Source organism: Callorhinchus milii, unplaced genomic scaffold (assembly GCF_018977255.1).
Source record: "Callorhinchus milii isolate IMCB2004 unplaced genomic scaffold, IMCB_Cmil_1.0 Scaffold54, whole genome shotgun sequence".
Taxonomy (NCBI): Eukaryota; Metazoa; Chordata; class Chondrichthyes; order Chimaeriformes; family Callorhinchidae; genus Callorhinchus; species Callorhinchus milii.
The window spans coordinates 121,120-137,230 of NW_024704795.1; the positions used below are offsets into that span (position 1 = coordinate 121,120).

The 16,111-nt window shown below is 49.2% G+C and overlaps 1 protein-coding gene across 1 annotated transcript; it reads left to right on the top strand.

The window, feature by feature from the left end:
* The first annotated feature begins 108 nt into the window (after positions 1–108).
* LOC121851538 (neuronal acetylcholine receptor subunit alpha-7-like) lies at positions 109–10,850 on the top strand. The gene is made up of 8 exons (XM_042345478.1): positions 109–144; positions 613–722; positions 1,739–1,818; positions 2,011–2,178; positions 4,908–5,102; positions 6,238–6,324; positions 7,748–7,857; positions 10,286–10,850. Exons 1-8 carry the CDS (start codon positions 109–111, stop codon positions 10,691–10,693), a joined length of 1,194 nt encoding a protein of 397 aa, XP_042201412.1. The 3' UTR covers positions 10,694–10,850.
* The last annotated feature ends 5,261 nt before the right edge of the window (positions 10,851–16,111 follow it).

Sequence of the window (16,111 nt, forward strand, 5' to 3'; positions counted from 1 at the left end):
CTTCACTATATATAATGTGGTCGCTCCAGCGGGAGCCCGAATAAGATTGTCCACAGACAAACCACAGCTTAGTGTTTCTGTATCCAACTTGTCATGACTTCTGTTACTATGAATCTCACACGGACAGCCTCCATGTTCCCGAAGGTTATGTTGCTAAGGAGCTGGAGAATTGGAAACCTTGAGCCACGTAGAATGAATAGAATAGTACGGCACAGAAGGAGGCCATTCGGCCCATTGTGTCTGCCGGCTGTTTGAAAAGAGCCACCCAAGTCAGTCCCCTGCTCTCTCCCCATCGCCCTGCAAACTGGTTCTCTCCAAATAATGATCGATTTCTCTCATAAAGTGGCCATCGGCGTCCACCAGCCTTTCACACAATGGATTCAAGATCCAAACAACTCCTTGTGTGAAAACATTTCTCCTCACTTCCCCTCTTGTTTCTTTTAACTCGGTGTCCTCGGGTTACTGACCCACCCGTCAGTGGGAATAGTTGCCGATGTCATCAGCAGTGAGGGCCCTGGAATACTGCGGCCCCTCCTGGCTCAGGAGCTTTACCACAGGGGAAGAGGGGGGTGGTTTATCAGGAGTTGGTGTGACCAGACTGCTCTGTTGCAGACCTGGTTCGATCACTACCTGCGCTGGAATGAGTCGGAGTTTCCGGGGGTCAAGAACGTGCGATTCCGTGCGGATCAGGTCTGGACACCTGACATCCTGCTCTATAACAGGTAGGGTTCCACAACAGAACAGACAGGGAGCAGCTCAGACTCCTCTGGAACAGGCAACAGCTTCTCTAGAACATGCAATAACTTCTGCTGAACAGATAGTGGCCCCCCCTCACCCTGAGAACAGACAAAATCTACTCTAGAACAGACCCGGCCTACTCAAGAGCAGACAATATCTACCTTAGACCACCGACATGTAATATTTTCTAGAACAGATAAGATCTGCTCTGGAATAAGCAGAGTCTACCCTGGAGGATGGTCTGTCTAAGAACATGTAATATCTACTCTAGAACCGATGTTTACTCCAGAACAGGCAGCATCTACTTCAGAACAGACAGGGTCTCCCCCAGAATAGACAGTATCTCCTGAAGAAAAAGAACAACAACAACAAAATTACACTTGTACAGCACCTTTCAAGTCGGGAGGACGTCCCAAGGTGCTGGACAGGCAGAGTTTCGGACATGTAATAACTACTCTAGAACAGGCAACATCTACTCCAGAATAAGCAACAGCCAGGGACCAGAGTGATGGGGGTGTTGATAGGAACAAGAGATGCTGTGTAACTCAGGGGTTAGAGCGCTCGGCTCACAAGCGAGAGGAAACGGTTAGATTCCAGGCAGTTTAGGGCAAAACGTTAGGCGAGTTTCCTTACTCCACATTTCTCTGTTTATCTAATAAGGTACAGATCAGCCATGTTGAGGTACAGATCAGCCATGTTGAGGTACAGATCAGCCATGACCTTATAGAATGGTGGAACAGGCTTGAGGGGCTGAATGGCCTCCTCCTGTTCCCATGTTTCTATATTCCTACGTCTGGCAAGTTTTCAAGCTTTGGCTTGTCCAGCTAAGACCACCCTACCCGACTTTGGCTGCAGAGTTAACAGAAGCTGAGTGGGATGACTCCCTGCCCACAGTGACTGGTCTGCCCTACGATGAACCAGGCTGGCTGTGGGGGTATTGAGAGAGACAGGAGAGAGAGAACGTAAAAGAGAGAGAGTGACGGAATCTATTCTGTTACAGCGCTGATGATGACTTTGACTCAACATATAAACCCCATGTTCTCGTTAACTCCACCGGTTACTGTACGTTTATGCCTCCAGGTAAGATCTTTCTCTTATGCACTCTCGCAGACTGTCTCTCAAACACACTGTCTCTCACACTCACACACAGTCACTCTCATACCCACTCTTACATTCTCTCATTCTCTCACATTCACACACTCACACTCTCTCACAAACTCATATTCCCTCTCTCATTCTCTCTCACCCACAGACTCTCTGTCTCTCACACAGGTATATTCCGAAGCTCGTGCCAGGTTGATGTGAGGTGGTTTCCCTTTGACACACAGGAATGTGAGCTAAAGTTCGGATCCTGGACCTATGATGGCTGGCTCCTCGATCTGCGAATGTCACCCGCTGATTTATCTGGGTTCATCCCAAACGGGGAGTGGGACCTGCTGGGTGAGAGAGAGGGAGTATGTGAGAAAAAGAGTGTGAGGGAGAGAGTGTGTGTGCAAGAGAGTATGTGAGAGGGAGAGCGTGTGTGTAAGAGAGGGTTGTGAGAGTGTGCGGTAGAGAGTGAGAGGGGGAAAGAGATGGGGAGAGAGAGAGAGAGAGTGAGTGAGAGAGAGGGAAGTGGAACCTTCTGGGTGAGTATCCTGTTGCTCAGTGGTTAGAGCACCCGCTTTGCAAGCGAGAGGACCTGGGTTCAATTCCCGGGCGGGGGCGAAGAGAGAGCGTGTGAGGGACTCATTTAACCAGGTTCAACGGGGAGTGGGACCTGATGGGTGAGAGAGGGACGGTGTGAGAGAGAGAGAGAGAGAGGGGGGTGGGGTGAGGGTGAGAGAGAGAATGTGAGAGAGAGGGGAGAGAGAGTGTGAGAGAGAATGAGAGAGAGAGAGAGGAAATAGAGTGTTTGAGAGAGGGAGAGAGTGTGCTTGAGAGAGAGGGAGTCGGAGGGGGAGATGGATAGAGAGTGTGAGACAGAGGAGTGGGACATTCTGGATGAGAGATGGAGTGTGAGGGAGAGAGAAATACTGCGTGAAGTTAGAGAGAGAGTATCTGAGAGGGAGGGGAGGGAGAGAGTATGTGTGTGAGAGAAGGGGGGGGGGGGGTGGAGAGAGTGTGTGAGAGAGAGTGTGTGAGACATGCTGGATGAGAGAGGGAGGGTAAAAGGAGAGGGAGAGTGTGTGAGATGAGAGTGTAAGAGAGTGAGGGATAGGGGGGAGTGGGACCTGCCGGGTGCATGTGAGAGAGAGGGAGCCATGGGAGAGTGATTCTCTCTGTCTATATGTGTGTCTCTCCCCATCTCTCTTTCACTCTCTCTCTCTCCCCCACCACCCCACCTCCCTCTATTTTTCTCTCGCTCTCTCACACACATTCACACTCTTATTCCCTACCCCTCTCTCTAACACTCTCTCATACTTGGCCTCTCTCCCCGCCCCCTCTCTGTGTCACTCTCTCAGTGTTTTTCTCTCTCTCTCTCTCTCACACATACACATGCTCTCTCTCGGTCTCACTATGTGTAAGACTCCAGGACAGAGCAAGGTGGTGGTGTTGTTGTTTAGATATCCAGTCTAAAAAACAACCATCACACACACTCTCCTCGCACACACTTATTCTCCCTAACACACTCGCTCACTATGCCTATTATCTCTGTCATTCATTCTCTCTGTGTCTCACTCTCTCTCTCACTCCCAGCACAGAGAAACAAGGTGTTCTATGTATGTGTGTCTCTCTTTCTGTGTGTCACTCTCTCTCCCGCCCTCTCTCACTCTGTCTCTCTTCCACACTCCCTCTTTATGTCACTGTATGTGTCTAACCCTCTCTCGCTCACATTCTCTCTGAGTCAGAGAAACAAGGTGTTCTATGATTCTGTGTATGTGTCTCTGTGTCACACTCTCACTCTCTCTGTCTCTTTCTCTGTCACTCTCTCTGAGTCTCTCTCTCACTGTGTGTCACGCACTCACTCTGTTGTCGCTCTCTCTCACACACTCATAAAATCGTAGAATATTACAGCACAGAAGGAGGCCATTCAGCCCATTGTGCCTGCTCTTTGGAAGAGCTTCCAATCAGTCCCCCTTCCCCGCTTTTCCCCATATCCCTGCAATGTTCTTCCTCTTCAAGAACCTAATGAATTCCCTTTTAAAAGTTGTTATTGAATCTGTTCCACCAGCCTTTCAGGAGTGCATTCCAGACTGTAACAACTTTCTGTATAAAATAAATTCTCCTCATCTCCCTCCTGGTTCTTTTACCAATTATCTTAAATCTATGTCTCCTGGTTACTGACCCACCTGCCAATGGAAACAGTTTTTCTCTATTTACTCTATCAAACCCCCTAATAATTTTGAAGACTTATATTAAATCTCACCTTAACCTTCTCTGCTCTAAGAACAACAATCCAAGCCTCTCTAGTCTCTCCACATATCTAAAGTCCCTCATCCCTGGTACAAATCTGGTAAATCTCCTCTGCACCCTCTCCAAAGCCTTAATATCCTTCCTAAAGTGTAGTGCCCAGAATTGGACACAATATTCCAGCTGAGGCCTAACCAATGACCTATAAAGCTTAGCAGAACTTCCTTGCTTTTGTACTCTATTCCTCTATTATAAAGCCAAGGATCCCATATGCTTTTTTAACAGCTCAATCAACCTGTTCTGCCACCTACATACAGCAACAACAAAATGACATGTGTTTAGCGCCTTTCACATCTGGAGGATGTCCCAAGGCACTAGAGATTCAGTGTTTCGGACCCAAGCTGGGGTTTGGGATCGGGGAAGGTGGAGGATGGGGTGGGGGGGGGAGCAGGAAGATTGAAAGCATGGTCGAAGAGGAGGGTCTTGAGACAGGTCTTGAAGGTGGCGAGGGAGGGGGCAAGGTGGAGGGAATGTGGGTTGGAGTTCCAGAGGGTGGCGGCAGAGTTGCAGAAGGCCCGCCCACCAACCGTGGGGCAGGCGAGGCAGGGACGTGAAGTAGGTCGGAGCACGCTGAGCGGAGGGAGCGAACAGGAGGAAGGGAGGAGCAAGATCATGGAGGTCTTTGAAGGTGTCTCTCGCTCTGTGTGTGTCAGTGTGTCTCCCTCACTCTCTCTCGCTGTCTCTCTCTCACTCTCTGAGTCTCTCTCTCTGTCTCTGTCTCTCACTCTCTCTCTCCCTCACTCTGTGTCTCTCTCTCTCTCTATATATATATATAGGAGTCCCAGGACAGAGGCATGAGGTGTTTTATGAGTGTTGTCCGGAACCTTTCCCTGACGTGACGTTCTATGTGACAATTCGCAGACGGACGCTGTACTATGCTCTCAACCTGTTGGTTCCCTGCGTCCTGCTATCCTCCATGACCCTCCTCGTGTTCCTCCTGCCCGCGGACTCGGGAGAAAAGATCTCCCTTGGTCAGTCTCTCCCCCACTTCCCTCATCCCTCACGTCACACACCCCACCTCTCCCTCACACCCCCACCCTCATGCTCTCCTCCACTACACCCCCTTTTTTATGCCCGGAAAGTGATCTGCCAATCGACTAATAACCAGGTTCCTACTTACTGTGAGGTAAACAAAGGCGTGTGTGTAGAATAAGGAAACTTGCCTAAGACTTTCACCCGGCCCAGCAATCAAACTCAGGTCTCTCTCTTGTGAGACGAGCGCTCTAACCACTGAGCTACAGGGCTCCACAAACATTTACATTGACCAGAGAGATGCCTCACAGCATTTCATCACTTAACTTTACACAGCGCCTTTAATGTAAGTGAAGTGTTGCGAGAAGTGTTTCTACTGCACACATGCACGCCTCTGTTTACCTAACAGTAAATAATAATAATAATAATCCTTGCATTTGATATAGTGCTTTTCACGTCGGGAGGACGTCCCAAAGCGCTTCACAGAACACACTGTAAAGTGAATTGACTGTATATTTGTGGGCGAACGCGGCAGCCAATTGCGCACAGCAATGTCCCACAAACAGTCGTAGATTGAAAATGACCAATTTATTATTGTTTTTGGTTTTGGAGGGATTATTATTAGGCTCTGTGTGGAGTAAGGAAACTTGCCCAAGGTTTCGCCCTCTGCCTGGAATTGAACTCAGGTCTCTCACTTGCAAAGCGAGTGCTCTAACCACTGAGCTACACATGTTTTCAACAATGTTTTTAAATGTATATTTTTTTGAATAATAACAATAATTGATCACGCAATCCATGACTATTTGTGGAACCCTCACTGCTGTGCGCAATTGGCTGCCGCATTTCGCCCACAAAATTCACACTAAATTCACTTTACAGTATAGCCTGTGAAGCGCTTTGAGACGCCTAGAAGATGTGGTTAGGCGCTGTATCGAATGCAAGGATTATTATTATTATTCCACCCGTCACACCGCCCTGGCTAGCTTCCTGTGTCTTTGTCTATATTGACCGCACATTTTATATCTTCCCTCCTCTTGTCTCTTCTCCCTCGCTCAGTGTCCCACTTCACCACAGTGTGTGTGCGTGTCTGTATGTGTTTATATTGTGTGTGTGTACGTGTGTTTGTATACACAGGTATCACCGTTCTCCTGTCTCTCACGGTTTTCATGTTACTGGTGGCAGAGATCATGCCTGCAACATCAGACTCCATCCCCCTGATAGGTAAGTATAACCCTCCCTCCCTATTAGCCCCTCCTGTTACCCCTAACCTGGAGTCCTGGAGCTCAGTGGTCAGTGCGCTCAACTCACAAGTAAGCGGATCCGGGTTAAATTCCCGGGCAGGGCGAAAGGTTGGTCAAGTTTCCTTACTCCACACACACACACACACACACACACGCCTCTGTTTACCAGCAGTAAGTAGGAACCTGCTTGTTAGTCGTTTGCCAGATCGCTTTTCCGGGGCTAATAATCTTTTCAAAATAAATAGAAACAATAATTTGGTCACTCAACCCATGACTGTTTGTGGGACACTGCTGTGTGTAATTGGCTGCCTCATTTCACCCACAAAATACACAGACACTACACTTTACAGATTATTATTGTTATAATTGGTAAATATACCCTATTATAACAATAATAATCCTATAGAATATTACAGCCAGAAGGTGGTCATTCGGCCCATCGTGCCTGTGCCTGCTCTTTCGATTAGCTCCCCAAACAGTCCCACTCCCCCGCTCTTTCCCCATATCCCTGCAATTTTCTTCCTCTTCAAGAACCTGTCCAGTTCCTGTCTCAAAGTTGTTATTGAATCTGTTTCCACCGACCCTTTCAGGCAGTGGATCACTTTCCGGAGGCAATAATCCCTTCAAAAATGATAATAATAATAATAATAATTTGTTCACTCAATCCAGGACTGTTTGTGGGACCCTGTTGTGTGCAATTGGCTGCCACATTTCGCCCACAAAATTTACAGTCGATTCACTTAACAGTATATTCTGTGAAGTAAATAGGGCGCTATATCAAATGCAAGGATTATTATTATCATTTACATTGAATAGAGATATCTCACAACACTTCACCACTTACACAGCACCTTATCACGTCTTTGAGATGTCTCAAAGTGTTTCACAAGATATACTGTAAAGTGTAGTGACTGTATTTTGTGAACGGAACTCAGCAACCCATTGTGCACAGCAGTGTCCCACAAAAAGCCATGGTCACGGATTGAGCGACCAAATTATTTTTTTTGCAAAGGAATTATTAACCCTGGAAATCAATCAGCCAATCGACTAACAAGCTGGTTCCTACTTACTGCTGGGTAAACAGATGATTGGGGAGTAAGGAAACTTGCCTAAATTGCCCGGGAATAATCCACGTCAGTGTGTGGGATGTTTTGGTGCGCCAATAGCTGCCGTGTTTCGCCCAAAAATCACACAATCACTACACTACACATCCTGAGAGGCGCTTAGAAACATCTCAACAACATTATTATAAACACACAGTGACTATACTTTGCAGTGAATTCACGTTACAGTATATTCTGTGAAGCGCTTTGAAGCGTCACAAAGACGTGATGAGGTGTTGTGTGATATCAAGGATGATTATTATTATTGGTATTTACTGTCCGCTGTGTGTTCTTTTGTAGGACAGTATTTCGCCAGCACCATGATCATTGTGGGTATGACTGTCATCGCAACTGTCGTCGTTTTACAATATCATCATCACAACCCGACCGGGGGCAAAATACCCAAATGGGTAAGACATCTCTGGGGGTGAAAGCCACTGTGTAAACTGAAATGTAATTCCAAGGCGACATGTTTGGCAACTGAATAACGAGGCAGCCTCTAGGGTCCCAGAGAACTCACGGCTGACCACAGCACAGCCCAGCCTGGCTAATCGGCAGTTGGAAGGGCCAACTGGGGGCAGGGAATCCTCCCCCTCAGCTCCTGTTAACCCTACAGCCAAAGCCCCAACTAATGGGGAGGGGGGTTCTAGCTGAACAAGCAGCAGGAAAGCTGCCAGGCAGTGATATCGATGGCCAAGCTTTGTGTGGGTTTAGCTGGTTAGACTCCAGCAGTTACCCCAACGCAAACTTTGGGCTCCCCCCAAGCCTTGGCTCTCACCCAACCTGCACCTAATACTCTCTGGAATTAGGTAAACAGGGGGCGTCCCTCCAGGGCATTCAATTCCAATAACCTATCTCTGAGGTTTCCAGGTGTAGGTGGGATGTGGGGAATTCTCAGGTGGTATTGGAGACTCTTAAGCAACGGGGATGGGTTTCCATATGTGTCAGATCACTGGGTAAGAGGCCACGCATTCTCTTACAACTCTCTCTCTTCCTCTCCCTCCCCCTTCATCCGCTCTCTGTCCGCCTCTCTTTCACACAATCTCTCTCACACACTGTCTGTCTCTCTTACGCGCTCTCATACACTCTCACTCCCCCTCATCTCTCTATGCCTCCGTTCTCTTTATGCCCCACCCCACCTCTCTCTCCCTCCCTCTCACTGTGTTTCACACAATCTCTCACACACATTCTTCCTGTCTCTCCCCCCTTCTCTATTTTGTTCCCTCCTCTGTCTCACTCTTTCACACTGATGACTGACTGATGTCTGACTGATTCACTGTCTCTCCCCCTCTCTCTCACTCCCTCTCTCCCCCTCTCTCTAACTCGCTCCCTCCCCCCTCACTCCCTCTCTCTCTTTTCCCCCATCTCTCTCCCGCTCCTCTGTCTCATTCTCTTTCCCTCTTTCCTCTCTCCCCCCTTTACTTCACTCCCTCCCTTTCTTGCACTCTCCCACTCCCTCTCCCCCCCTCTCTGTCTCTCTCTCTCTCTCCCTCTTTCATGCAAGGATTAGTTTATTATAATCTGTCTCTCTCTTTCCCCCTCTCCTCCTCCCCTCTCTCTCACCCCTTCTCTCTCCCTGTCCCCCACCCCCTTCTCCTCCACCTCCCTCTCTCTCCCCCCCCTCTCTTTCTTTTCCCCTCCACCTCCCTCTCTCTCTCCCCCACATCTCTCTCTCCCCCTCTCTCTCCCCCACATCTCTCTCTCCCCCTCTTTCTCTCACCCCCCTCTCTCTTTCCCCCTTTTCTCTCCCTCTCTCTCCCCACCTCTCTCTCCTTCCCTCTCTGTCTTACTGTCTCTCTCCCCGCTCCCTCTTCCCCCTCTCCCTCACTCTTATCACTCTCTTTCCCTCCTCTCTCTTCCCCATTCTCTCCCTTCCCCTCCACCTCCCTCTCCCCCCTCTCTCCCTTTCTCTCTTCCCCCACCTCTTTTTCCCCTTCTCTCTCTCCCTCTCTCTCCCCACTCTTTCCCTCCACCTCCCTCTCTCATTTCCCCTCCCTCTCCCCATTCTCCCTCTCCCCTCACTCTCTCCCCTCTCCCGCTCTCATTCCCTTTCCCATCTCTCTGCCACCCTCTCTTTCTTATCCCTCTCTCTCTTTCGCTTCTCTTTCACCTTCTCTCTCCCTCCTCTCTCCCACCCTCGCTCTCTCCCCTCTCCCCCTAACTCTTTCCCCGCTTGCACTCTTCCCCCCTCCCCCTTTCTCTCTCCCCCTCACGCTCACTCTCTCTTTCTCCCCCCGCTCTCCCCCCCCTCTCTCTTTACCTCCCTCTCCTTTGCCCCCTCTCCCTCCCCACTATCTCTCCCGCTCACCCCACCCCCCCTCTCTCTCACCATCTCTTTCCCCCCTCTCTCCCTGCTCTCTCTTGTCCCCCCTCCCTTTCTCTCTGCCCCTCCCTCTTTACCCCTCTCTCTCCCTGCCCCCTTCCCCCCCTATATCTCTCCCCTCTCCCCCCCCTCTGTCTCCCCCCTCTCGCTCCCCCTCTCGCTCCCTTTTTCTCTTCCCTCTCCCCCTCACTCTTCCCTCCCCCTCTCTCTCCTCCCCTCTCTTAACCCCTCTCTCTTCCCTCCTCTCCCTCTCTCTTTTCCCCTCCTCTCTCTCTTCCCCCGCTCTCTCTCTTCCATCGCTCTCTCCTCCTTCACTTCCCCTCTCTCTCCCCCCACCCACATTCTCTCCCTTTCTCTCCCACCTCGCTCTCCCAATCTCTCTCTCCACCTCCCTTTCTCATTACCCCTCCCTCTCCCCATCTCACTTTGCCACTCTGCGCCCCCCTCTCTTTCCCTCTCTCTCCCCCTCTTTCTCTCTCTCCCCCCCCACCCCCTTTTCTCTCTCTTTCCTGCAGACCCGTGTCTTGTTGTTGACCTGGGGAGCTTGGTGTTTACGGATGAAGAAGCCTGGGGGCCCGAGAGAGGACCTCGTCTCCCATCATCCGCCCTGTCAGCGCCGCAGGAGCTCAGCAAGCGAGGGGTACCCGGGGATCTCAGGGGAGGGTTTTCTGGGGCCTGACCCCACCCAGGGGGTCACCGGGGGGCCCGAGCTCACACGCCTGCTGCAGGAGGTGGAGTACCTGACGGAGCGAGAGAGGGAACGAGAGAAGGAGGAGGAGGAGAGGGAGGAATGGAGGTTCGCGGCCGCTGTGATGGACAGAATGTGTCTCGTGGGTTTCTCCATCTTTAACATCCTGTCGACCATCTCCATCCTCATGTCAGCCCCCAGCTTCGGGGACGCACTCGCCAAGGACTTCCTGTGATCCTTCCTCCCTCCCTCCCTGCTTTCCTTGCTCGTTCTCTCACTTTGTTTGCCAGACGGTGATATCGATGGCCAAGCTGTGTGGGTTTAGCTGGTTAGACTCCAGCAGTTACCCCAATACACACTCTGGGCTATTTGCTTTTTTAATGGCTTTGTCCAAGAACAAGACACAAAAGCTGAATTTCTTTAGGGTTAGGACATTAGTGACAGAATGTACCTATGCTTTGATTGGACAAACTAGTCCTAAATCATGGAGTCCTGTAGTGTTTGGAACACTCACCTCGCAAACAAGACAATCCGGGTTCGATTCCCGGGTAGGTCAGGGCAAAACCTTAGGCAAGTTTCCTTACAACATACACACGCCTCTGTTTACCTCGCAGTAAGTAGCAATCCGCTTGTTAGTTAATTGGCAGATCGCTTTTCTGGGGATCTGTTCAAAATAAATAAATACTAATAATAATAACTTGGTCACTCAATTCATGACTGTTTGTAGGACGCTGCTGTGCGCAATTGGCTGCCACGTTTCACCCACAAAATAAAGGCGCTATATCAAATCAAATGCAGGGATTATTATAGTCCTAAACTATGGTTGGATGAAGATCCCAAATTCACCTCTGAATTACAGTCTTCACCTCAAAGACCTGGGTATAAAAGGCGTTTTAGTCAATTTCAATGAAATGCAGATTGGAACATGGGACCCTTCAGCCGCTCAAGCCTGTTCCACCATTCTATAAGATCATGGCTGATGAGACGTGTCATTGCTATGCCAATTGGCTGCGCATTTCGCCCACAAAATACACAGTAACTACACTTTACAGTACATTCTGTGAAGCACTTTGAGGCTGGGATGGGCTGCACCTGAGCAGGGCTGGGACCAAGGTTCTAGCGGAAAGGATAAATAAATAGGACTGTAAAAAAGCTTTAAACCATTAAGGGGGGGAGGGTAGTGGTTGGGGGAGGGTCGGGTGGAAACAACTCAATCATAAGGTAAGGAGAGGATGAGAGCACTGGCCAGAATACAAACAAATAACATAATACTACAGGAAGAAATAAGGTTATCACAAAAGGGTGAATGAATCAAGTCAAGCAGTGTGAGAAGAACACCATCAGGGCATATAGACATGTTGGGGATTACCCACATGAGCGTTACAACAACAACAAGATTCCATTTATAGAGCGCCTTTCGCGTCAGGAGGTCGTCCCAAGGTGCTGTACAGTTGGGTCAGGCCCCGAGCATTGGGGGGAAATGGTCAGGCGGAGGGAGGGAGCGAGGAGGGGGTAGAGAGTTGAGAGGGGAGGTGAAGGCTGAAGGTCAAAGAGAAAGGTCTTGAGACCGGCCTTGAAGGAGGAAAGGGAGGAAGCGGCGAATGCACTGGGGGATAGAGTTCCAGAGCCTCGGGGCTGAAGGCCCGGCCACCAATGGTAGGGCGGTTGGGGCGGGGGAGGTGTAGCAGACCGGAGCCAGAGGAATGGAGGGTACGGGCAGGTGGGTAGGGGGATAGTAGTTATTTACACAAATGAATGGAGCAAAAGAAATAAAACAAGTGAGTTAGAAGCACAAATTCAGCTTAAAGGGTATGATGTAGCGGCTATTACAGGAGCGAGCAGCGGGATGGAGTGTGGAGGATGGCATCGTGATGATGTGACCAAACGTGGATTGCAAAAACAGGGGGAAAAAAACCTTTTTGAAAACCAGGTGAGTGAGAGTTTGATTGGTGTGGAGCCGGGGTGGGGGGGGGGGGGGGGCTCTTGGGCTTGAGGCCTCCCAGTCCAAGGCCATCGCTGGCTCTCCTGGTGGTCAACAGCCAATCAGAGATCGGCTGAAGAAACGTGACATCACCTTTGAGTTTCTGAGCCTGGACTCACTGGGTCTACAACATTATCCACCACCCCCCCCACATTCCCCCCCATCCTCATTCCCCCACCACCCTCCCCCGGCCCATCACCCTAGCCCCATCGCCCCCCACCACCCTCCACCCGTCCCCCAGCCCACCACCCTCCCCCCCAGCCCACCACCCCGTTCCCCTTCCCGTCTCCCCGGCCCCCACACCACCACCCTCTCCCCCCCGGTCCCCCCTCCCCCCGTGCTGTCCCTCACCAGCCGCTAACTCTCAGTGTGTGCATTTTGGTTGCCACCAACCTGAGCTGCTTCCCCAAAGTACTCCCACCCCTGTCCTCTACGCTCCATTGCACCCACTTGTTCCTCCTCTTCCACCACCTTCCCCATCTCCTATCACTGCTCAACTGTCCCACAGCCGCCCTCTGCTCCAGCCTGCGAATCCTCCGTTGGGCCCACATGGCAGACGCCACTGGCTGTTAACAGCAGCCACTCTGACTGCCCTATCCTCTATTCTCGCAGCAAGGCCCACCTGTCCCTGATCATGGAGCCAACCTCTCCTCCCTCATCTGCATCCGCCCCTCCCTGTCAGTCCTCCCCACTCCTCGCCCCCCACATTCCCCCACCAACAGTGCCCTCCGCATCAGCCTACAAAACATCCGCTCCCTCTCCAGCAAAACGCTCACCATCCAAGACCCCATTGACCAATGAGGTATCAAAGTAAAAGAAAAGGCTTCCTCAAATACAAGAAAAAGTGGGAATGCAGAGGACTGGGAAAAGTGGGAATGCAGAGGTCGTGGAGCTGAAGCAGATCCCTTTACTTTGTCCATAGATGCTGAGTTCCCAGTGACTTCTGTTTTTGTTTTCAGATTTCCAGCATCTGCAGTATTTTGTGTTTTGAGTGGCTCATTCCAGCCAAACCATTAGTTTTCATAGCGAATAAAGCATCAATGTTTAGCCTTGCTGCAAAACATCTGTCACTATTCACATATCCTCATTCTTTACCTTCTATCCCCACACCTAATTTATTTTGAACAGTATGGCCAGTTGCACAAATAGCAGGCCTGACCTTAACCTCCACCTACCCAAAAGCCCTTAAATCAACACTAACCCAAACTTAAAACCTACTTCTCGCCCTAATCACCCTAACACTAATTGGCAGGACCTAACTCTAACCTCTGTTACTAACAATTTCTTATCTCAACCTCCAGAGTAAATAGAATTTGGTTCCTCTGTGTTTGGATTTCAGACATCCTGTAGTCCTGTAGCTCAGTGGTCAGAGAACCCGCCTCGCAAGTGAGACCGAGGTTGTTGGCCAGGACACCAGCAGAGAGAAACTCCCTTCTCTTTTCGAATAGCGCCATGGGACCTTTAATGTCCACCTGAACAGGCAGACAGAACCTTGGTTTTAATGTCTTATCTGAAGGACAGATGAGACAACCCCCCAAATAAACAGTTGCTAAAACCACTCTGGTGTTGGGGATAGTGAGAGGGTTGGAGAGAGAAAGGTAGATTTTTAAATTATAACAATCCTCCAACATAGGAACCTCCCCCACCTTTGGTGACTATCCAAGGCAATCTGGCCTCTGAGTCTGAAGGTTGTGGGTTTGAGACCCAGGGTGGGATTTGGAGTCACAGTCTAAGCTGATGCTCCAGGCGATGCTATCGGGAGAGCGTTGTAAGAGAAGCCTTTTGGATGAGACTTTGATAATAATCCTTGCATTTGATATAGCACCTTATCACATTTTCTAGACGTCTTCAAGAACTTCACAGAATATACTGTAAAGTGTAGTGACTGTATATTTTATGGGCAAAACGCAGCAGCCAATTGCGCATAGCATTGTCCCACAAACAGTCATGGATTGAGTGACCAAATTATTATTATTGTTATTATTATTTTAAGCAATTATTACCTGGGAAAACCCAATCGACTAACAACTGGATTTCTGCAGGTAAACAGGTGTGTGTGGAGTAGGGAAACTTGCCTAAGGTTTCGCCCTGCCTGGGAATCAAACCCGGGTCCTCTCGTTTGTGAGGCGAGTGCTCTAACCACTGAGTTATAGGACTCCATGTGAAACTGAGCTCATCTGCCTGTTCAGGTGCACATTAAAGATCTCTCACCTCGCTGATAAAAAAAAGTTTTTCTCTCCCCGTGACCTGGCCAATAAATCCTCCAAATAAAATCGCTCGCTTGCTCAGTGGCTGTTTGCTGGAGTCTTTACCTTTCCTATTACCACATGATGGCCATAGGGTGACGGTGACGCTCTATGCAAACAGTAAATTTATACTGTACTTGAGAGAGACGTGGAAAAGTGAGTGAGAGATGGGGGCGGGGGAGGATGCGTGGCGTGTTGGGGAAAAGCGTCCGGTGGGTGGGGGGAGAGTAGAGAGTGTTGGGGTGAGAGGTCAGTTGGGTTAACAGGAGCTGAGTGGGAGGATTCCCTGCCCCCAATGTCTGGGTGACACTTCCAAGTCCTGCCGATGAGCCAAATACTGTGCTGGGGTACTGTGGACCTGCCTGGCTCAGGCACCAGACTAGAGATCATCACAGAGAGCTGGCTCAGTTCTTACAATCCTAACCCTAAAGCCTAACCACCCCTAACCCTTACTCCCACTCCCCCCCCACCCCATCCTGCCCTAACCCTAAACCCTATTTGGTGTAGACCAAGTCTCCTTAACCCTAATTCACAAACCCTAACCCAATCCCCTGAGTGGTAGAGCCTCCCTCATGCCCCTCAACCCTAATTGTGTCATTTTCACAAGCTTTTGTGGGTCCCACCCTGTGGCCAAAAGAGATCGCACTGGGCTGTCAGAAGCAAAACTCATCTGTACCAATTTTCTCAGGATAGGCGCACACTGCTCACTTCTCAAGTCAAAGGAAAATAAATACTAGACATTTGTTATTAAATATGTCCTTATATATTTTTAATTAATTTCTGTAGAAAATGCTTTAACACATAAATGTTTTATGTGAACATAATGTCTGAAGCTCTGAGTTTTACTTTAAGAATAAAAATGTTTAAATATAAAATACTGCATATACATTGATTATTCGAATTACATTATTTTCATGAATAATTCACCTCTCATCATCTTCATAGCTCAGCTCAAGAATGCCACTTTGTGTTACACAGGAATAGGTTAAAGAGAAGTGTGAGTAAATGCAGTGAACCTTGATAAGTTGTGTTCACAACTATCCTTCATTTTAAGAACCTCAAACTATATATCCAATGTAGCACAACCCTTACATGCCATTAGGTTGTAGCAATGTTATATTGGTGACCATGAACCTCACCCATTCAGAGATGGTCAATAAATAAACATTAAACCAAATTCACGATGTAAACATGATGTTAAAAAAAACAATTTGCACCTAAATAGGAACCTCATTCTGAACTTCTGAGAGAAACATAAGGAGAAGCCACTGAGGAACTTCATCTCTCAGCTGCTCAACAATAATTTTCTGTAGCAAAATATCGTCCCAACAAACACAGTGAGTTTCTTCAAGATGATTAAGCCAATGAAGGATAAGTTCCCAATAGCCATTATCTACCTTGATTTTCAAAACACTTTTGAGAAGGT